At 41.2% G+C, this 22,314-nt stretch overlaps 1 protein-coding gene and 1 long non-coding RNA gene across 19 annotated transcripts in view; one reads left to right on the top strand and one right to left on the bottom strand.

The window, feature by feature from the left end:
* SVIL (supervillin) overlaps positions 1-22,314 on the bottom strand; it is a 105,439-nt gene that overhangs the window by 64,010 nt on the left and 19,115 nt on the right. For all 18 annotated transcript variants that reach the window (XM_041408357.1, XM_041408361.1, XM_041408348.1 and 15 more), the window contains one exon: positions 570-636. Coding sequence is in view for 13 of the 18 variants with exons in the window: in XM_041408361.1 (XP_041264295.1) it covers positions 570-636 (67 nt within the window). In the remaining 5 variants the exon portion in view is untranslated. The remainder of the gene's footprint in view (positions 1-569; positions 637-22,314) is intronic.
* On the top strand, positions 10,970-21,454 carry LOC121337917. Its single transcript, XR_005952958.1, has 3 exons — positions 10,970-11,044; positions 11,488-11,653; positions 18,670-21,454. It is a non-coding gene; the product is annotated as an uncharacterized LOC121337917 (long non-coding RNA).

The following is a 22,314-nucleotide window of genomic DNA, read 5'->3' as shown; positions in this document are numbered from 1 at the left end:
AAAGAGAGAGGGAATGTGACCTGCCTTCCTGCTTAACTGTTTAATTGTATCCCCTTACTCAGCCTTGTGCAACTGTGTCCTAAAAAAGCAGACCATGAGGCAGCCACAGCCCTGCATGGAAGCAACACCACCAGTCCATTCATTCTGCAGTGTCCCCTTCTTCTCTCTCCCCCAAACTGCTCCATGCAAGGATGTATGATTAATTCACCCACTTCAGCCATCTGCTTTTACAGACAGGTAAGTCTTACAGGCTGGTTCACACTGGATGTCTGTACTCTGTCCATGTTATGCAAGGAAAAATGGGCATTAAAATGGGCACTGCAATGGCAGGAAACTCAGTGCACAGTGGGACTTTCCCTTCAGCAGTGTCAGCTAGAAAATTTAACATTACTTTAGAGGCAGTTGGTGTTTTCAATGCTTGATCAGAGCATCTGCTCTATGCAAAAGCTTTGTCCTGTGAGAGGACCAATAATCACCTTTGCTGACAAAAGACTAAATGTAGATTCAAGCAATGAAGGAAAGTTACTGCACCCAGCCATCTTCACTGGGCGAGAAAAACTCAACCTTACCTTAACGCTCTCTTCCTTAGGAGCAGTCGTGAAGGCTTAAATCTGATTGAGTTTCCTTTGGCAAAGTCTGTGAAATAGAAAAAAAAAAATCACATCAATTTGAAGATCCTGTAATAAATGGGGAACTTTTGGTACACTAGGTTATAATTTCCAAGCATAACCTTTTTCCCCTGCAAAAGACTGTGCAGAGGCCTTCTCTCTAATCAAAGGAGCACCAGCTGGCATGTCCAAGATGGTGAAAAAACAAAGCTTTGCAAAAATGAATACAGACAGTACACACATAAAAAGCATCAACTTTATGGAACTGCCATGTTCTATTCCTAATATTTGTGGTGTAGTAATACAGCCTGAGGTGATCATTTAAACTCACTGTTTCCCGGCTTATAAAATGGGGAATGGACATGTTTATGAAGCACTCTGCAAATGAGAACTGCTGCAAGCAGCAAAAGCCTTTTTGGCTGCAGCCTGGCAATACTATAAAAACTGCATATTCACTGCAGAAGCCAAGAGATGCTCAGCTGAGGATTTTTTGCAACAGTATTACACCATCCATGACAGAAATATTTCTGAAGATTGTCTACTGTTTGGAAGCTCCCTTTTTTTTCTTTTCTGAATAGCCTTACAACATGCACTTCACAGAGGAACTCATGTTTACACTGAGAGCAAAATTGCAGCCTTATGTTAAAAAAGCATGTATGACAAAGCCTCTGGGTTCCCAAAACTGTGTGAACCATAAAAAGCAATGGGCAATCTCCCCACCCTCTCCTAGATTAAACTTTTTCATTTCTGCAATCAAGTGCATCACCAGAGGGTCTAAATGATGACCAGTGGCAAGAGGGAACAGTGTTCCAAGCACCCTCTCCCTCCATTCAGCAAGGATGCAACCAAGACACCCCAGAGCACTGCCAGCCAGGGAGCAGATCCTGGTCTGGAACTGCTGTGCAAAACCACATGGAGCTACTGACAACTTACTCCCAATGAAAAATTGCCTTCCGTCCCCATCTGTATTAAATCTACTACCCAAGACCCTACATTAATAAACAGTTGGTCATTGACACAGCAATCATTTTATTTTTCAAAAACAGACCCAGACTTTAGAACACAGTCCAGACTTTAGAACAATTCAGTTGCAGCTACACTCCTATTACTCTGCCTCAGAACTGAGATTTAACTATTTCAAGGAGGACCTAACTGCAAAAAATATATATTTTTGTTTATGCACAGTATTTTAAGTTTGGGTAGAATGTATTTTATTTTTGCAGAAAGGGTTTTATGAAACTTATTATAGCTGACAATATGGGTCTTAATTTAGAGAATGTACATTTTGTCTAAGCATTTCAAAACTTCTTGTCCTCTTCCATTTCCTTCTGCCACCTCTACAGGTATAAAGATTGAAAACAACTTTTAAAAAGTAACAGGAAAAAAAAGATGATTTTAACAACTTGATAAAGAAGCTCAAGATGTGCAAAAAGGCATTTTGTAAGCATCTGCTACAAGTCAGTGCAGATTTCAAGCAGCTTTGCTAATAGCAGTCTTCAACTTTAATAGGCAACTTTTCCTGTTTTTGTTAACATTCATTTTCTCTTTCCATTAAATGGAGAATAAAGCACATAGATTACACAAAAGCATCTTGTTAGATCAAAACAGAATATTGTAAGAAAAACAGTGTGAATGGTATATAAATCATTGTATTTTACACTGCAGCATTAAAAAGAATACTCTGAGCCATATGGATCCTCTAAAAAGGCGAGATTTACATTACTTTGAGAGGACTATGCACTAACTTCCAAAGCCCAGCTCAATATCAGCTTAGCTAATCAGAACCAGGCATATCTTAAATTTATAGCTGTTCTAACAGGATGCAACCCATCCTAGAATTATTGGCACTGGAACAGCTGTCCACCATGAAAACCACAAGCAGACCACAGAGAAATTCTGCCTAGCCCAGCCAAAACTGGGCAGGGAATATGAGAACAGAAGAAAGGAGCCTGCATTGCTTCCCTGGGAGCAGAGAGGGAGAAGGGCTGCTAGGAGGGGCACATCAGCCTGTTTGGCTCTTGCACCCCTTAAACACATTCAGCAACTTTCATACACACCACATCTTTAATGCCTCAAAATCATCTTAACACTTTGCTGTGTTTCACAGAGGTGACTCCCAATCTTTCCCCTCATCCCAAACACAGAAAAACTTAGCAGACAATTAAATTCCATTACAGAGTTTCGATATTTTATGTATTTCCTCCTGTTCAAATTAAACACCATGTGGGGGGGATTAAAGTCCAATAAAACTTACCACAATATGGAAGTCTTAAATACAAACACAGGGGGAAAAGTAAATAATTCTGCATCAAAAGACAATAAATATGCCCACAAAAGAAATATCAGTTTAGCAGAGTCATATTCAATGGTTAATTTAAAGATAAAAAAACACCCTCACTGTACTCTATAGACAGAAGAAAAATATTTACAACAGCATTTTGTTCTGCTTTTTACTAAAGAATTCTAAACATGTTCATAATCATAGCAATTTAAAATATTTTTATTCAAAATTAAGAGTATCTTTACTGAAGTGTAAATCAGACTTGCTCACCAAGTTTAACCATTTGTTCAGTAGAATACCCTCTCTCTTAGGCACAAACTACCTTGTAAAACCACTATCCATAATGTAATATGTTGGAAATTTAAAATGAACAATCTAAAAAGAAAAAGTAGATATAACCTTCCAGCGTTACTTAGTATATTTACAGGCCCTAAGTCGGTGGCATGCTAAGCTAATTAAAAGATCCATCTAATCGGATCTTTCAAAAGTGTCCTTTAGGAAATAACAAAATAGCCTAGTGACTAACTGCATACTGATTGCTAAAGTACCTAATGCAGCTGCAGGAGAGCCAGTCAAACAATATTTACACATGCACACATATAGATGAGAGATTAAACATGCACAAACTGCATTTTCTCTTATCTGCTTGGAACTCTTACCTTGCTCCTCAGAGTATTTAACATTTCCCAAATAGCTGGAGATCCAAGGATTTCTGAACATGGTTGCACAAACAAAGGATTCGGCAAAGAGAAACTACAATAGCAGCTAATTCTCAGGCAGCCACAGCCCTTAGGCCTGTCTTAGCAATATCGTGTAGAGATTTTTCATAGCACAGGACTGGAGCTGTCAGGCTGTGCGTCCCAGGGAATACAGTAAATGCATAGCAATAGGCTGCAAGCCGGAGCAGCTCAAGCCAGTAATCAGATTACGAACAGAAATTAGGCACATGAATGCTAAAACAGATTGGGCAACGGTGATTGGGAGATTTATAATATTACCACTTCAAAGATCCAGCCAAATTGCATATTATATTCCTGCAAAACGAATGCAGAACCCCTGAATCCTCATATTAAGAAACGAAACAAACAAAAAACACCCCAACAACAACAGAAAAAATGTCAAGAAGAGGAATAATTCCTTCATATATCTAATCAGGATAAACTGCAGTGTTTATTTAAGAAAAACAGCACTCAGGCTGCCAAAAAACGGACTCTGATAATCATAGCATTATGCTTAAATGTTTTGCCTAACTATTAGTTGGAACATTTAAAACAGACAAGATTTATGGATAACATATGAGCAAAATTACTGGTGGGGGTAGGGATTTAAGAACAGACACCACAGCTCCAAATATTTTAATTCGAGACAGAAGGTGAAAAATTGCACTAAAGTACTGTCTAGCTACCTTTTTTTTTGTTAAACAGATTTGATGGATTTTGGATTGAAGAGTTGGAGCCCTTTTAGCTAATTTTGAAAGTCTGGAAATATTTGTTTGCAATGGTGCAATAACCCTGGCTCAGTCACCCACACTGAGCTACCTGATGGTCTAACACAGACACAAAGAAGCATTAAATCTGTGATTGAAACAGGTCCACGCACTTAACCCCATCCAAACAAATAGGGACATCTATCAGCTTTCCTCCAACAGACTTCTTCCTTCCCAAAAGATTTCAGCTACTATCAGTATTACAGGCTGAGAGAGCTGGGGTGGTTCAGCATGGAAAATGTTCCAGGGAGACCTTAGAGCACCTTCCAGTACCTAAAGGTGGCTCAAGAGAGCAGGAAAGGGACTTTACAAGGACAAGGGGTAACGGCTTTAACCTGGAGAGGTAGGTTTGGATATTAGGAGGAAATTCTTTATTGTGGGGGTGGTGAGGCCCCTGGAACAGGTTGTCCAGTGAAGCTGTGAAGTGCCCCAACCCTGAAGTGTTGAAGGTCATGCTGGATGGAGCTTGGAGCAACCTGGTCTGGTGAAAAGTGTCCCTGGCAGGGGGGTTGGAATGAGATGATCTTTAAGGTCCCTTCCATTCCAAACCAGTCTATGATTCTATGTGTAGAAAACTCTCCACAGGACTGGGGCTGTCAGGACCATGAAAAGGCTGACTAGAAACACAAGGCTGAAGTTCTTGACTATTCTTACCTGGTTTTGTAAGGATTCTGTTGTGCCAGGTTTTGTGATGCCTGGCACAACAGAATCCTGATCTATGCTGGGAACTTCAATGTACAGACAAGATATGAACAATGATGCTGTGAAAGAGACTGCAAAACCACAAGTGAAAAACATACTCTACCAAAAACCTATTAAGGGCTGTTGGCTCATCATGAAGTTGCATTTAGCCTGTCTAGGTAAACAAAACACTGTTCTTCATGCTAACAAGTTATTGCAATGGATAGAAGAACACACATTCCATCTTGTCTAATGGACCTGATATTTGTTTTAATCTATTTTTAAAACCATAAATCATGTTGGAGTCAACCTAATCAAAGCACCTTTTCTTAGCTGATCTTTCAACAGTCCAGAGCTCTCTGGAACAAGAGTCACCCAACACAAGCCTCTTGAAGCCTCTGACTCATCAAGTAACCTTCTCTGTTCAGAAATATTTGATGGTACATACCACATTTATTTTCTTTGCCTGTAACCTTGCCACCTCTTGTGTTTAATTCTAACCACTCCCAGCACTATGAACAGAACACAAACCAACACTGCAGTGCACTCCTGACCAGCTGTGAAGGCCTCCATGTACTTGAGCCTAATATATACAAAAAATGTAATCTCTTGGCACTAGTCCAAACCTGCAATTAACATGAAAATCTGGTGCTTTATGGCCCAGGCATAAGTGCAGGTGTGCTTAAAACACAAAAGTAAGATGGGGCAGAACTAACTAAGAGCTGCTGGTAACAGTTAATGGGGAAATTCTGGACTAGGATATGTGTTGGTATAGCAACAAGAGACACCCAGCTCCTGACAAAAAACCTTCTTTCTCAAGCCTGCCTATCTGAAGACTGTTTACCTGATCTTGTGAATAGAGGTATTATTACTTGCAGCATTTTTAAGCACCTGTAACTCATCTGGTACACAGTAAGGGAAGTTTCTGATAAAGCTAAGGTAAACTCCACTCATTTGATAAATATTGTGTCTGCAATCTTTAGCAAGGTTGAAGGAGAAGTTAGACTTGACAGCTGAGCTGATGCAATAGCTCAAGGCTGCCAAGAAAGACAGTCCTAGCCATCATTTCTCCTGCTGCAGCACCTCTGCTAGGTCCTGCTCCCCTAGTGACCCAGCCTGACAACTAAACTTCTGGTAAATATTCTCTTTTATTTCTGCTGGGTGTGCTTTTCAGGAGGTGCCAGAACAAAGGAAAAGGCACAAGATCTTATGATCAGGAAAGGGATCAACTCTTCTGGCTAACAAAGGAGGTGAGCTCAGCTCAGATGTCACCCCCTGTCTGGCAATGTCCCCTACAACAGAGAGGAGGGGTATGGCTGTTTTTGTGGAGGGAGGGGTCAGACTCCCCCATTCCTCTGCTATAAATCATCCTCAGCATTTTGTCCTGGTGAATGAGGTGCAGAAGGGAAAGCACAGAGAGCTGCAGAAAGACAGGAAAACTGTGGAATGCCTTTCACAATTGTGTAATTTTTAAATGGGCTCTTGCTTGTGCTGTTCAGATTCTGCCTACAGGACACAGTAAGAAGACAGTCTCTCCAAATGGAAATATCTGTGATAGGCTTTGGTGCAAACAGGACTCCTTTTCCTACTATATACAGCTGGCAAGTCAAGAATCCCGGGGCTACCTCATGGGTCCAAAGAGATATTATAGGGGAAAGTAACATAGTCAATTAAAAAAATAATCTCTATCAAGCTCTTCACAAAAATACCTAGAGTTTGGCTTCAAGATCATGTTTGGTTGGGAGGTGATCATCAGCCATTGCTTCATGCACAGGACCTATGATTTAACTTTCCTGGCACTGCTGTTGATACTAAAACTGTGCTGCTGTGCAGAATCTGCAAGTGTTGATTCAAGATAAGGGGTATGTGAAAACACTGCTTCCAATATTAAAACTCTGAGATGTTGGAGCCTTTGGTATTACAGCAATGCTATGCACTTCACACAGATCATTTGGAACACTGAACTGTAGGTAACTGACCACTTGCTTTCCTCCTTTCCACCAAAAAGGGATCATCTATCACAAGAGGAGTCTCTGTGCTAGCCCTTAACCAGCTTTGGAAGTGGAGAAAATGGTGCAAAAAACAGAAGTCAGCAGAGTCAACTAAGGGTATCAAGAAAAGAAGTGTCGGATTTAGCATTTTGCTTCTTGTTTGAAAAGAGCAGGCTTAAGAGCAAATCTTTCCCAGAGGAAAAGAAGTTAATATCCAAATATTTGATGAAGAAAGGAGGAAGGGCAGTTTGTCCTTCAAAAATGACCCAGTCTCCAGGACTGTGTGTCAGTGTGCTCAGCCAAACTACGGTATCAAGGCTGTGTTACAAATCGGTAGTAATGTTCTTGTCCCCCTCTGCCATCATTAATTCTTCAGCATTAGCAGCTTCCAACATAAGCAAACACAGAGAGAACAACAGTTCAGCCTTCAGAAACAGGGGCAGCCCAGTGGGAAGCTAAGTTTGCAGTCATCTGGGCTTAGAGCTCGAGGTTAAGCATGTATACATTTCAAATCTGAGACCGCTCATGAAAGACCAGCTGGCAGTTAAATGTTGTTCTGAAGCTTCCCACAGGAAGAGAAGGAAAATATCTTCCTTTTGTCTGGCAAAACTAATAGCTCTAATCAAAGCTGGAGTTGAAACGACTTGCAAAACACTTCCCAACTTACAGGCCTGCCAGCCCCAAAGCACTAAGGAGCCAGGTCCCACCAAGATCAGGCCTTTTTTCTTCTTGAATTTTGATCACTTATGAATTTATATTTAGAAGAGTTTAGAAGTGATAAAGAGAGGTAGATACTTTGTTGTGACTTGCAGTTATCATAAAAGCAAAAATCAAAGAAGCTCATGACAGCTGTTTGAAGAAAACCTAAAAATAAAATAAAATTTTAAAGAAATCAACAATGCAGAGGAAAGAAAACCCACAGTGACTGCATGAAACTTTCTGCAAATATGCTAATTAGATAAACAGGAATCTGAGCAGCACAGAAAACGGAGATGTTCTGTATAAATGTAATGACGAAATAATATTTTCATCCACTCTTCATGGGCAGAGTTCTAAAGGAGCTCATAAATGTTATTCAACTGCTCTTCTGGCCAAGGTGAGCATTCATGGATTAGCTAGTCAAAATGAGCTATGCCAAGACCTGAGATGCTGTGGATGATGGCAGGAATGAAGGTCAGAAGACTGGGCTAAATCAGACCACTCTTTTCCATCAGTCCATCTGACCTCCCCTCCCAGGCTGCAGGCTTCTTGCTTACCCCAGGCCACCCTGTCAGTTTTTGGTATGTAGGCATATCTTTCCAAAGGAAGTGGCAAGGCACTCCCTTTTGTTATTTCCCCTTCCTCCCAGCCTCCAGCAATCTCTGCCAAGTTGTTCAAGAAGTCAGCCCAAAGCTGAAGGACAGGTCAAAAATCTCCCAGAAGACAACTTCAGTAGTACAATCACTCAAAAGCTCAAGTCACATCCCAGCAGCCCACCTTGCAATCACAGTATGTATTCTGGGTTGGCAATGCCAGTCAGGTTTGTCTTCTCCATCCAAACCCCATGTATGTGGGGAAGTAGTATTTTCTCATTTCTTAAATTGAGGCCATTCTTATGAACTTTAAAAATAGGATAAAGTTTCCTGACATGGTGTCATCCCTCCAGTGGAAAGCAAATACAATCCTTTCCAAATAATCATTGGCAAAACGATTTGTGTTTGACCAGTGATTGTGTTTTGGACAAGACTTCAGTTTAACTTCAGCACTGCATTGCTTGTGTAGCGCACTTTAAAACAGGTCATATGCAAAGAGATGAAAAAAGCTGATTAGTAGATTTTTAAAGGGGACTGAGGTTTGTAGCACAAAATGTGTTGAAAGAATCTGGATGGTCTTTTTGTACTGGCTATTTAGTAATGTGCTCTGGGAAAAGGGACAACAACAGGTATTTTTCTACCCACACTAGAAATCCCCTTCCAATCTCCAGATTACTATTTCAGATTTCACTCCACTCATTAATTTCAGCAATTAATTACTCCTAAAAGGAGATTTGGTATCTTTCAATTTTGGAACACATTTCAGAGTAAGAAACATCCCCGCTTCTCATATCACTGTTTGCAAAATCGCATGGCAAGACTGTAGCATAATTAAAAGATGTCCAAGGTTTTCCTTTTCAACAGTAGGATCAGACTAGAGGAGCTCCTTCAAGGAAGTTCAAAGGCCAGATGCCCTTTTCTCATGTGGTAATCCGATGTATCAGTGGGGCACATTATCTGAATTCAGTCACACCTATTTGTCTCTGGGCCCAAAGCAGTAACAGAAGATGCCAGATGTAACACAACCATTTCTGCACTGAGCAAAATGGCTGGAAAGGAGGATAAGGCAGCAACTCCTCTCCCAACAATGCAGACAATCTCAGTCATTAAACAGCTCAAGGACTTTGAGGAGACATGGCAGTGAAACAGCACTGGAGAATGCCACACTACTGAGTTTTCCCCTGGCTGCTCTTGAACACCTCTGCACGTGGGTAAAAATCCAATAAGAGGGCAGAGAGAGGCATGCATACCCCAAGGAAGAATTTATTATAAAGTTCTTTGGCTCTTCGTGTAGTCATCTAAGGAAAATACCCATTTTGTTTACCACTGCAATGTGATATTTCACAGGCCACATCCTATCCCTGCATACTTACCCTGAAATATAATTTTTCAAGCCTCAGGCAGACAGCAACCTTGCAGACAAGAAATCCATGACCCCAGCTCCCATCCTGTTTATGGCATGTTGCAATGCTTTCTCAAAAAATTAAATATTTATTAAAAGAAATGAAGAAAAATGTATGCTTTATTAAAGAGCTGATTGTCAAGGTAGGAGACTCAATTGCAAGTACTGTCACTGCACTATGAAAAAGGCACATGTACCAGGCTTAATTTGCAATCAGCATGGCTAAGCAAAAATTAAAGAGGAAAGAAAAGCTAACTCAGTGATGCTGCAGTTCTGGAGTCTGTCTCTAGAGAGCAGGTTTAAATTCATGGCAGCTATGGCGTTTTTCTCTTCATTGCCCTTATTCACTCCCAAGGCCCCTGCAAAAATCACCAACATTCTTGCTGGTGCTCAAGGGGGTACCAGGAAGTTAATCGCAAGTCAGATCTCAAGAAGAGCCTTCCCAGAGCTGCCTGGGAAAGTTTCCACAGCATCTGCTTGTCTAAATCTATGGAGATTATGCTAAAGGAAAAATGTAAATACTTTTTTAAAGACTTCTTCCATGTGGAAGTCAGATTTTATGAGGTGGGTATGAAGCAACCTAGCTTAGTCCTGGTCTGTACACAGACAGTGGGTACCAATATTCCCTTTCTTCTGGGAGCAAGATAATTGTTTTAGCCAGTAAAAATCAGTTTTCCAATAAAGGGCATAAAACTGCATATTAAGAGAGGAGAAACAAGTCCCAAAGTCATTAAAAAAAAAAAATAGTTCCTCTTAGTCCAGTATTCCTCTGAAAGCAGGCAGTGCAAGGAATGAAGACACACTTCCCAGCAAAGGCCCACAAAGTGTTTCACTATATGGACTGACAGTGTGAACTGGCGTCCTAAGGTTATAATCAAGCACATAAAAAACACACCAGGAACAGAACTACATCCACTAACATTTACACAAAAAGATTTCACTTTTTAAAGCCACCTCTAGCATAATCTTGATATTTGCCAGGCAGAGCGCAGTGTCAGTGCCAGCTGCGCTCAGGCGGCAGCAGCTCGCTGTCAGCGCCGCGGTACTGGGTCGTATCTCCCGGGGTCTGCGCCGGATCCGTTCTGGGCTGCGCGTGTTCCGTCCCCAGGCACGGCTCCGCAGCTTGCCTAATAAGGCCAGGCGTGAGTTGACTGGCTGGCTTATAGGTCACCCAGTGTTTACCTTGAAAGCCGGCGGCAGCTGCAGCCTCGCAGCCCTCCTCTGCTCCGGGCCGTCCCCGCGCTTGCAGGGCCGCGGCACCCGGGGCCCACGGGCGCTGCCCGGCAGGCCAAGGCTCTCACAGGTGAGGGGGGACACGCTTTGGTTTTACCACAGCAGCATGAAACTGCGGGGAGTGCAGGTACAGTTTCCACCACAGCGCATTGTACGATCACTAGACTGAAAAAATAATCAGGTTTCTCACTGCATGAATTGCTCGAAAGTAGGGCAGCGGTGTAGGTATGAACAGCCACCTTCACAGCTCCAAGGAGCAGACAGGTACTTGTCAAACACCACAACCAAGGGAACTAGATGAAAGCAAGGCAGAGATACTCATTTGAGCACTACTATTTAATTATTTATTACTCTTGATCAGTTATGGTGAGATTCACTGCAATTCAGACAGATGGCTTCAAAAGTAATGATTTACCCTCCATAAAAATAGCGATCCAGCCAAATAAAAAAAAATCCTTCTGCTGCTGCTTCCCTTGTGATTCAGTCTGTTTTCTCCTTTACACCACTCCTAAGGCAACTTCAAGATGCTAGACTTGGATACTGTCCTACCCTCTTTCCCAGCAGAGTCTGAGGAAAGCCAGGAGACAGCTCTGCGGTTAGAGCTGGCACGGGTCACCTCGTACCACGGCGCTGCCACGAGACCCCTGCGAGGGGACAGCACAGTGGCTTTTGCCTTCAGGTCAGTACAGACAATGCATTTGCATCCTTCATCAAAACCACCTTGTTAGGTTTAAATATCTACCTAATACAATCAGATATAATGATGTACTTATTGTATGATTCAGCTAGAAAATAGTCTGAGCACAGGGAGTAAAAGTAAACTATGATTATCACCCTACTGAAGTAACCAAACGATCACAATTATGTCCTGCTCTCCTATGAACCTGGGGTTCACACTATTATAATTAAAAGAGATAAAATATGTGGCCCATTCACTCTTAAAACAGTACATTTAAAAAAACAGCTGATAGTTTGTAAGCTTAGCCATTATCATTTTGGGCTGAACCTGTACCCAGGTGCACACACAGATCTTGGCTCAGAATTGCTGACTTTCGCCTCAGTCTGTTCTCACCCAAAATATGCTTCACTTCTACACAGAAATGGGGCACACGCATTCAAAAAAGGGCCAGTCAGACATGATTACACAAAGGTAAGTCCTAAAATAAGCCAACTCTCTTTGTGTCCAATTTGCTTAGATCAGCAGCATAATATGCTCTTATGAATATCAATAATGAATGCTGGAGGAAACTAAACAACACACAAGCAATGAGAAGAAGTGCTGTGTGAGCATTAGACCTGTTAAGAGTTTCAGGAAAAAGTCAAGATAGCCCTGAACTTTGAAAATCAGTCACATTTCACAGACATTTCACAGACTTTCAGGCTGGGATGAGAGAAAAGCTAGAAGAAACTGCTTTGCTAGAGGAAATGGGTTCACCTATTTGTTTCCAGTCTCTCTGAATACACAGTGACAAATCCAAAGTACCAGGGGAACACTACTTCTCCTCTTGGTTAAAAAGGAGAATCTCAATAAACCTAGGCACATCTGGAATGGAACACTCTGACACCCTCACAGGTGATTGCTTACTTGTCACCAGTTAATTTAGTTTGTGTAACTGCCCATGAGCAAAGGCTTTCCAATGCTTTTATGCTTTCACTGTTTTAATTTTAAATGGGAGATAATGTTACAGCTGACTTTTCTCCATTTTAACACTCCCATTTTTCATCTTTGCTCATAGACATTATGACTTCCAAGACAGGCTTCAGAAAGGAATTTTGGAAATACAGCAGTATCTCCTCTCCTGTGTTAAAGATAGGGGAAAAGGTAGAATTAATATTTTTTAAAATCTGTGTTCTGAATATTTTAAACCCAAAAGGATACCTAAGTGGTAGGGAAGACACTGTCATGAAGAAATCTGGCTTTTTCAATGCTCAGGACAAAGCACAGTTACTGTAGTCAGTTAAACCTGACTGGTGCAGAGCTAGAGAATAAAATTCTTGCTGAATTTTTCAAGAACAGGCCAGAAAAGCAATTTCAGCAAAATCTGTACATGCATAGCAAAGGTGATGCTGAAAGAACAGAATAATGGCTCACATAAGACCTCTGCTTAAAGCAAGGCTGAAGAATACTTTCCACACTCAGTCCCCAAAAAAGGCCACCTCCTCCAGTGACCTTACAAGAATCAGCTGCCACCCCAGCTCTCGGTCACACGAGAGGAAACACATCCACCATGTAATCACCAGTTATGTGCTGCAGGCACACATTCACTGAGGAGACAGATGGGGTTTCAGTGAGGTAATGGGGAGGTGTTCTTCCCCTGGTCTACAGATGGTCAGTTCAAGCTCAAAAGTAAAACATCATGACTTTGTTGAAATGAAGTGAGCAGAGAAAACAGCCTATAAATGAAAGAACAAGGGCAGTTGCTTGGGGAGCCAAGAGGTTTGTTATGGTCCAGATTCCCAGAGCCACCTCATGAGCACACAGGGAACAGCCCCCAGGGCTGGTGCAATATTGATGCCTGTGTGATGGCTGGAGAAAAGTGCTCAGTCACACCCCAGCTTTTACTGACAGATGGAGGAGCTCAGCTCCAAATTTTCCTTTCCCAAGACTAGAACGACCATTCCCAGCTCTACTCCTTTTAGTCTCCCAGTTCTCATTTTTGTCAATCCCTCACTTCTGATTTTATTTCTGCTGCCTTCTATATACTTCCACCTTCTTCCTGTACCCCATACTATGGGTAATCCCCCTGCATTTCTATTCATCAGTGTTTCCAAATGTACTCCCACTCCACCCCTGGCTCTTCTGCTCTCACTGCAGATTCTGCCATTAGAGACCCAGTCTCCTCGCTGGCCCTCTTAACCCACTTCATTTCATCTCCTGCACAGACCCAGCCATCTTTTTGAGAAGGGTTTTGTTTTCCTTCTCCAGGAGATTTCAGTAAAGGTCTGTCCAACCTAGCACACTTTATTAGGAGAGAACTGATCACAGGAAACTAAGGAGCTGTTTTAGTGAGAGGTGAACCAACTGTAGTGCACAAAGCTTAACTTGAGCAGCACGCTGTGGAGCAGCCAATAACCAGAAGGTCACAGTGTAAACATGCTGATACTCTTGGACATTTTTTTCTTGCAGGTAAATTCCCTTCATCAGTCAACTTGTTTGTCCCATGAATAGCATCAAAGGAATGCTGCACTGTTTCAAGAGAGGCACTAAGCATGTGTAATGGAAAGAGACATCCCTTAAAAAAGAGAAAAGACAGGCAGCTTGAACAAATTAAGAGCTGGAAAGAAAGGACTCCCTTGATGTCTTAATGGCCATTGGTTGTTACAGTAATACACCAACAGAAGGGGTGCTGGACTAGAGCCTTGCAAGGCAAAGAAAAAATACCTTGCCTTGCAAGGTATTTGTCTAAAAGTGAGGCAAAATTCCTGCTGAGGAATAGTGTATAACCATCAAAATCACAGACAAGCACAGTACAATATCTCCTAACACAGTGGGACACAGCTCTGTGCCAGGTGATGCTACAGAATGCTCAGTCCCTAGGACCTCAGGAGGGGCAAACCCCAGCAGGGAAATGGGGTATGTTCTGCAGTAAGACTTCTCTCTGCCACCATACCACGCTGTTTCCAAACCCAGGACCTTGCAGTTCTCAGGGGAAATGAGAAGCAAGCCTTGGGGAATTTTGGGTACAGGGACCCTACAAAGATTCTTTGTTAAATGCTCCATCATCCTCACATGCACCATAAGGGCTGGGCCCACAATTTGTGATTCAAGCAAGGAAAGGCAGCTGTTCATGAGCCTCAGCACCTTGACAGAGCATGTACTGGACAGACACACATGAAATTCATGCACTGAGTTTATTGTCAGCACAGTGTCCTGCCCACAGAGTCAACAGAAAGGCTTTCTTATGGCATGGAGACTGTCCTTCCTACACCAGGGAGCCTCTGGGAGCCATTTGGGAACTTCACACCAGCCCACCAGCACTACTGGCATATTTACTATCAAGTTCTATATCTACATTTCACACAAAGGATGTTGAAGTCCAAGCAAGATGCTCGTTTTCCTCATTGCCTTTCTATACCTGGCCTGACTTGTGTTAATGGAAAAACTGAATAAAATAAAGCAGTAGAAGAGTTAAGTAATCCAGTAGCTTCTCTAAATGATTTAACAATTTGTAGTGCAGTTCAGCATACACATAGATTGCTTGGACTTAAAAAAAATCATGTGCATAAATAGTCATGTAAACAAAAAAAAAAAAAAAAAAAAAAGGCTCAGTGAAGGCTACATTTTAGGACATTCAGACTATCTTGTAAAGATACTGTTTGCCAATGGCTGTAAATCAACCTGCAGCAGTATTTCAGACTGCCATGGAAAGTATGCCTGCATTAAAACCCAGCACAAGAAACTTTAAATTCCTGACAGCTTGTGGCCGTGCATGAAGTCACTGTGAAAAGCTGCAACATTTTCTTGAGCTCTTTATTTTTGTTTCCTGAGTAGTTTGAAGCCATAATCAGCAGCTTATACCCCATGTCTAGCTGTAAAGTCAGCACAGGCTGGACTAAGTCCAGGAGTTGCATTAGTTCACAATATACAGGAAAAGAACAAAATCCTATCCAAGGAGATCCAGAGCACTAGAATGCTATTTAATGAAGCTGAACAAAACTAGAGGACTGCTCTAGTGAGGGCACTATATGGGATTTCACTGGGATACCATAATTTCATTTTTATAGTCAAATTCTCACTTTCTGCCCTCAAGGGTATGTGTGCATATGTGTGAAAATATCCTATTAAACAATTTGGCATATGTAAGTTCTCAAATGGTTCCTTTTCTGAGAGCTTTTTTTGGCTAAGTATTATCATTATTTCTTGCAAGTCATTATGAAGAACAGTGTATGAGCATCCAGTTTCTAGTATTTCAAGGGTCTGTGGGTGCATAAAACACACCTGCAGAGGAACTGGGTTTTACAGGAAGAAATGTTTCATTGGTTGGGTTTTTTTTAGATTTTCTTTTCATCTACTGACTATTAGAACATTTTATGTGAGAATAAACACAGAACTCACCTATCCTGTCATTCTGTCTTGCAATCAGAATGCAAAGAACAGCAGAAGTCAGGTAACTTGGTAAATAATCTCAAAAAAATTAAAACAGAAAGTCAGGGAGGAGAAAAAGGAGTAAACTGAGGGGCGCCAAGGTGAATCAGCTCTAGGAATGCCAGAAATCTCCATTTAGTGGACTGCTCTTATGTTTTGTTTCAAAAGTTGTTTCTCTGTGGAAGTCATACTGTTAGTTATGTTTCTTTTTCGAATCAGTGAAGCAAATGACTGTGTTCCATGATTACTACTTTCTGGAAAATACTTTAATGGGAAAATCCAATAGCAAACATTGTTAAATATTGTAACAAATTTATCCCTCACTACACAAAAATAAAACTAACATTGTATTTCTATTTTCTTATCTACAGGGCTTAAGTGCTCCTGTTTGTTGACTCTTTTTTCCTCTTTAATATCCTCTATTGTGAGAAAAACAAACAAACAAGGGCTCCGTACAGAATTTTTCATTTTTTTAATGTGGAGACTGCAGCAGGCCTTTTGCTTCCTTTCAGTTACTCTCATGAAGAGATAGGAGTTGGAAAAAAAATATCTCAGAACAAATTTGGGCTCCAACTGAGTTGGAAGAATATACAGTTAACCCATTTCCATCGACTGAAATTGCTTTAATTAACTTTTTTCCTCTTTCCATTTTTAATCCCATCAAGTGTTATGCCAGCTAATTCTCTCTCTTTCCAAGCACAAATATTATTAATTAATCAGGATGAAGTCCTATAAATACTCATATTCCAACTTTATAGAGCATTCTGGCTACCTCTGCCATAAATAAAAGCTACTTACACAACATGCAGCTAATATACAAAGCCCCTATCTGTTAGAACTGAGCCATCACACTCCATTAAGCTCCAGTCAGATAAAAGCTTTTCTGTAACTTGTTCCACACCACATATCAGTCTAAAAATGCTACTCCTTTTTGGCCAAGTATTAAAACAATATATTAGTTTTAGCTTCTAATATTACCTTCCCTATGAACTTGCTACAGAGAGGCCATACTCAGTAGCACCGATCCCTCGAGTCTAAGGGTGATCTGCTGTCAGTGTATGTGCTCAGGACATTTCCTGAGACTTGTAAGACAGGTTACTAAAGCACTAGCAATACTGCTAAAGTGGTAATGTTGGAGGGCATTCACAGCTAATTACAGGCAAATTCTGACAAATTTGAGAGCAAACCACAAAAACATAGCTTCAACACTAGCCACGTGATCAAAGAGTTCCATGACTCAAGTATCCCATGGAAGAGATACTTTAACATACTTTAATCTTTAGAAGTTTCTATAAAACTATCTTCAAGAAAGCCAAGGCATAGCTATGGCCTGTTGATATCTTACAACATCAAGGAAGCTGCTGCAGTCTTTCCCACTTGCTGTGTAACTGCTCCCAATACCTGACAACATTTTTCAAATTGTTGGTTTAGCAGGTTGGAAGAAGCTGTCTTCTGGCAGAGAAAGACAAATGCTAGTACAGCTATACCCTTTCCTGGCAAGTAATTTATCTGAATTAGATTAAGCTTTTCTGACCTCCTTCACCTACCCAGGGCTTGGGTTAAATTCCAGGGTTACCTATCCAGCTCCTGCTGTATAAACGGGACCCAGCTGAGTAAACAGCTCTGCCTTCCTAACATACAGCAGTGGGACTCAGAAAAATGAACAGCCTGGTTCCTGGGACTCCTGAGACCACTACAACAGCCTCAATCGTTTTGACCATCATAACTGATACTGAAAGTCAGTCTTGCATGATAAAGGCAGATCCTGTAACTTTAAAATACACATAGAGGTTAATTTAGAGAGCATTTGTACAGACAGCTCATTAAACACAATAAGAAGTCAGATGAGCAAGCGAGAAGATTGTGACTTCTACTTTAACGTATTTAATCTGTCCTTGCTTTAACTATAATATTTATCAAGTTAGGATACAGCACTAAAGAAAAAGATTGAAAAGCTTTTGTTAAAGTGTACCAAGTAGTTTTCCTCTGCTCTCCACAGTGTGCATACTGACAGTGAGTGCATCATCAGATGTGTAGTGAAACCACACTGATAAACACAACCTAATTCAAACCTTAGAAACAGCATACTGCCAACTCTGATAGCAGCACAAGTAAAGCATCAATTATTCTACAAAGCCTTGAAACCCATTTTTCCAATATGAACTTGGTGTTAAGTAACTTCTTAAATCAGCGGTGTAGGCTAAGGATGGCAAGCAATTGGAATGCCTGAAACGAAATTTGTCTGACAGAGTTCCTTTAGATAAAACCAACTATTTGTCTAAAAATGACTGATGTGGCAATCACGATTCTCAAAAATCCTACAAAACCAAAACTTTACAAAGAGAGGACAAAGAAGTAAAATTTCCTACTCCCAAGATACTAAGAACAGTCATGAGCTCATCAGGTACTGGTTTTATAGCCTCCCCCTGTTTAACAGGCTGTGAAGTCCTTATCTCTACAGTATAACAATCATCTTCCCACCCTCCCTCCTCCCCTGAAGGAATATCATACCAGCTAGCTCCTCTTTGGCAGTTCAATGCATGTCTGATTAAACAGGGCAGTTTTTCATAACTTCTGTTTAACCTTGAAATCTGCTGCTTCTATTTCAGACCTGATGAAGTGCTCGTGTGCCTGCAAGCTTGGCTCATTTTTTCCCCCCATACCAGCTGGTCTAATAAATTACCTCTTCCTAACAACCTCATGTTAGCTGTGTCCTTAGATCATACACAGCTAAACACTATTATGCCACCTCAAACTTGTATTAAACCATGATGAAGAGTACTGTTGGTTTAAGAAATAATAAAAAAAAACCAAAGTCACCCAAACTACTACCTTGCATTACAGGTACTCATTCACCTTGTCCACTCCTCACATAAGATGAGGAAAGGATCACATTTAAATTGTTGCCAGGAACATGAGCATTTTCTGTTTAAGCTGCTCTAAATGTATAACAAAATACATAGACTGCACATTTTAGTAAGTCTGAGGTGCCTCCAGGCCTGATGGTTAGGTTCCCTAACTGTCTGCCAGAGAGAGAGAGAGTTTAAAACAAGCAGTTTGCATGATTTAAATTTTAAAGCAACTTTTTAGCCTAATTTGAGAAAGGGAAGGGGTGGGGAAGGAGCATTTTGTTGCAGAAAAATCCCCTCTTTTCAATCCACATGCAAAAAGTCCTTTCTTTAAGGTCCGGCAGTTGGAGGCTGAACTCCCGTTTCAGACATGCCTTTATTTGGAAACAATGCAGGAGCAGGCAAGGCAGGGCTTTTTCATAGATGCTGCCTGGCCACAGGCAAGCTAACAACAACTTGGCAAAGTGACAGGCAGCTCTGCACAATCAATACAGCCATGTGCTCCTTGAACAAAAAAAAAAATAACAAGCGTGGAGTTTATGGTTTGAAAAAGCAAACAAACAAAAAACCCCTTTGTAATTGCTTATTAATCATTAAAGGAAAGAGGCAAAGACCAGAGCTCCATACAAATCCCACCAGGATGAGGCTCACCCAGCTGCACTCTTGGGACATATTGCCTGGAGCACAGTGCTGTCTTCAGGACTGCAGTGTACCTGCTCTGGAGCACAAGCACCAGCTCCACAGCAGAGGCCACAGCCATGCAAGGCACAGGCAGAGCTGGCTATGAACAGGAGCTGGCTGAAGTGCTGACAAAGAACTCGATGTAAAACTCCAACTGCACACCATCAATGTACCAAAACGCAGGAATTTGGGGCAGATCCCACACTGGCGTTGGGACTCAGCTGTTCCCAGCAATACCTGCAAGATGGCTCCTTGAGATCACATCCCCCTTCTTCCCACAGACAGGGAGAGAGACTATTTTTACACAGCCACTGACCACTTTGACAAAAATAAATGTAAGGAAAACTTGAGGCCAGTCATCTTCCTGATACTCCTCTCTCCCAGGGATCTTGGGCACATTAGAGGCAGAGGAGACCAAGTGAGAAGAGCAGACCCCAAGAATTTGAAGAAATAACCTAACCTCAAGTGAAAGATCAGGATCTGCATTTTCTTCCTCCACCCTGCTTTCTCTCACACCAGGAAAAACTCGCAGCTAGAAAAGCTGACATATCTTCAGAAATTATTCTTTTTACTTTTGGAAAAAGAGACTCCATCCAGCTCCATTCAGGTTTTCTTCCCTACCTTCCTCCTCCCTAGCATTGCCAAGATCAGATACAGGAGCCATACAAAAAGGCATGAAAGCAAACAGAAAGAGGAGGTATCTATTTCAAGGTACTTTCATCCTTTTCAGAAAAAAACCTTTTTCTTCCAGAAGTTCAAGTTCACACTCTGCACAATCTTTACCTTGTGGTTTTCCCTACACTCCTGAAGCATTGGTCCAGTGCTGTTGAACTGAGGAAAAAAAATCCACTCCACTGCTGATCCCAGCACTGGTGCTGGGTGGACCACCACCACCACTATGCCAGTCTCTCACTTTCAATCTCTCTAGACCAGTGTTCACATCTGGCTTCTATGATAGGAGCCACTCATACCCTCTGATGGATGGTCAATATGAGAAAGAAGGGCAAATACTTATTGAAATACTATTTTGCTAAGGAAAAGCCTAGCTTTCCAACTAACATGGTTTTTCTTTCCAGTGGACAGGTTTGTGGTGGAGGTTTGGCATCTGTTCAGTTCTTCCTCTGTGACAAGTAACTTTCCTGTCTCCTGCATGGATGCAATCAGCACAGCTTTGGCTGCCAGCATGTGACACCCAAAAGCCTTTCATCCACAACAGTCTTGAACTTTGTTTTCCATCATGAAATACATCTTGCAGATGTATATTTTTATTTTTCCACTGGATCTCAGGTATGGAGGCCACATTGTTAAAGCATCTTTAGTAAGCAGGAAGAAGGTGGGCAGGACACAGTTTCTGTGGCACAAGTCCTTCTTGAAGGAAAAGGATTCAAGACTGAGCAGTGTGGAAGACCTCATGCTTACTTAATCATGCAAACTGCAGGATCAGGCAAGTCATAAATATGCTTTCCTCTTGGAGCACTCTGAAGGCCTCTGTCAAAAAGCCTGCCTGTGTTTTACACCCAAAAGCAGATGCTGCCTCTTTATGCGCCCTCCAACAAGGGCTGCTGAAAGCTGAGATTAAGAAATTATTTACCTTCTCAAAAGATTGCATCATATCTCTCTAGACATTAGCAATTTCCTGTTGCACTCCCAGAACTGATGAGAGTTCTTGAAAGTATTATTTGATGATAAAATGCATTTCAAAATGTAACACTTTTTTTCATATTTGTAGTCACAAAGCATCTCTATTAGACTTACTGACTGCTGAAGAGCTGTCTCTTAAGAAGAAGGATTTCAATTTCAAAGCAAGTTCGAATGATTTTCTAAATTATCCTAAACTTGCAGAATCAATTTAACCTGTTTTGAGATTTGCAGTTGTTTTCAGGCCTTTTGCTTGGATTTAAGAACTGCTTCATCGATGTTTACAGTGTTTTTTTCGGGTGTTTCTTGACCAAACCAAATCAACTAGTTTGGTTTAGATTTTATTTTTATACAACATCTAAAAAAAAAATTCCAATAATTATTTTCTTTCTCTTCCTTCTCTGGACTGTGCTATTAAAAGGGTCCTATGGTACAAATTTTGAGCTGAGAAACACAGTAATGTGTTCTTTCTTTTCACCCTTTCTATTTAAGAAAGGAAATATTACTAGAAATGGAACAGTAGCATTAATTTCAGTAAGATCCCACAATTTAGAACTTTAACCACCTGATTCCAGGGTAGTTATAATTGTGTTCAATAGTTTTGCACATTGCACTACCAAAATACCATAGGAAGAGTCACAGAATATTCTGAGTTGCAAACGCACAAGGATCAGTGTCAAACTCTGAATGGCCCACATGGGGTATGAAACCCCATGCTCTACCCAAGTGAGCTAATAAATACGAGGGACTGGCATTGGCATTTCTCCTAGATTTTTAATCAATGCTGTCAAAACATGCAATACCAACTGATTGCTGCCTTGAGTAAGTAAAGGTAGTGAAGTCTTTAGTATTCCCTGTAATAAGGCTCATGAACACTACAGATTTCATATAACAATTGGCAATTTTCAAGGAAGCCACCATAGCACGGCAGCCCAACCCTGCAGGGCAATTTATGACAAGTGAATGAGCCAGGAACTGAAATCAATTCAGTGACAAAAATAAGTTCAAAAGACAAATAGCAACTCAACCACTAGAAGCTGATTTATTTCCACAGTAGTTGGATGTAAATACTTCCTCTTCCCTACA

Source organism: Onychostruthus taczanowskii, unplaced genomic scaffold (assembly GCF_017590055.1).
Source record: "Onychostruthus taczanowskii isolate IOZ18803 unplaced genomic scaffold, ASM1759005v1 scaffold3, whole genome shotgun sequence".
Lineage (NCBI taxonomy): Eukaryota > Metazoa > Chordata > Aves > Passeriformes > Passeridae > Onychostruthus > Onychostruthus taczanowskii.
This window is presented reverse-complemented; position numbering and strand designations above follow the sequence as displayed.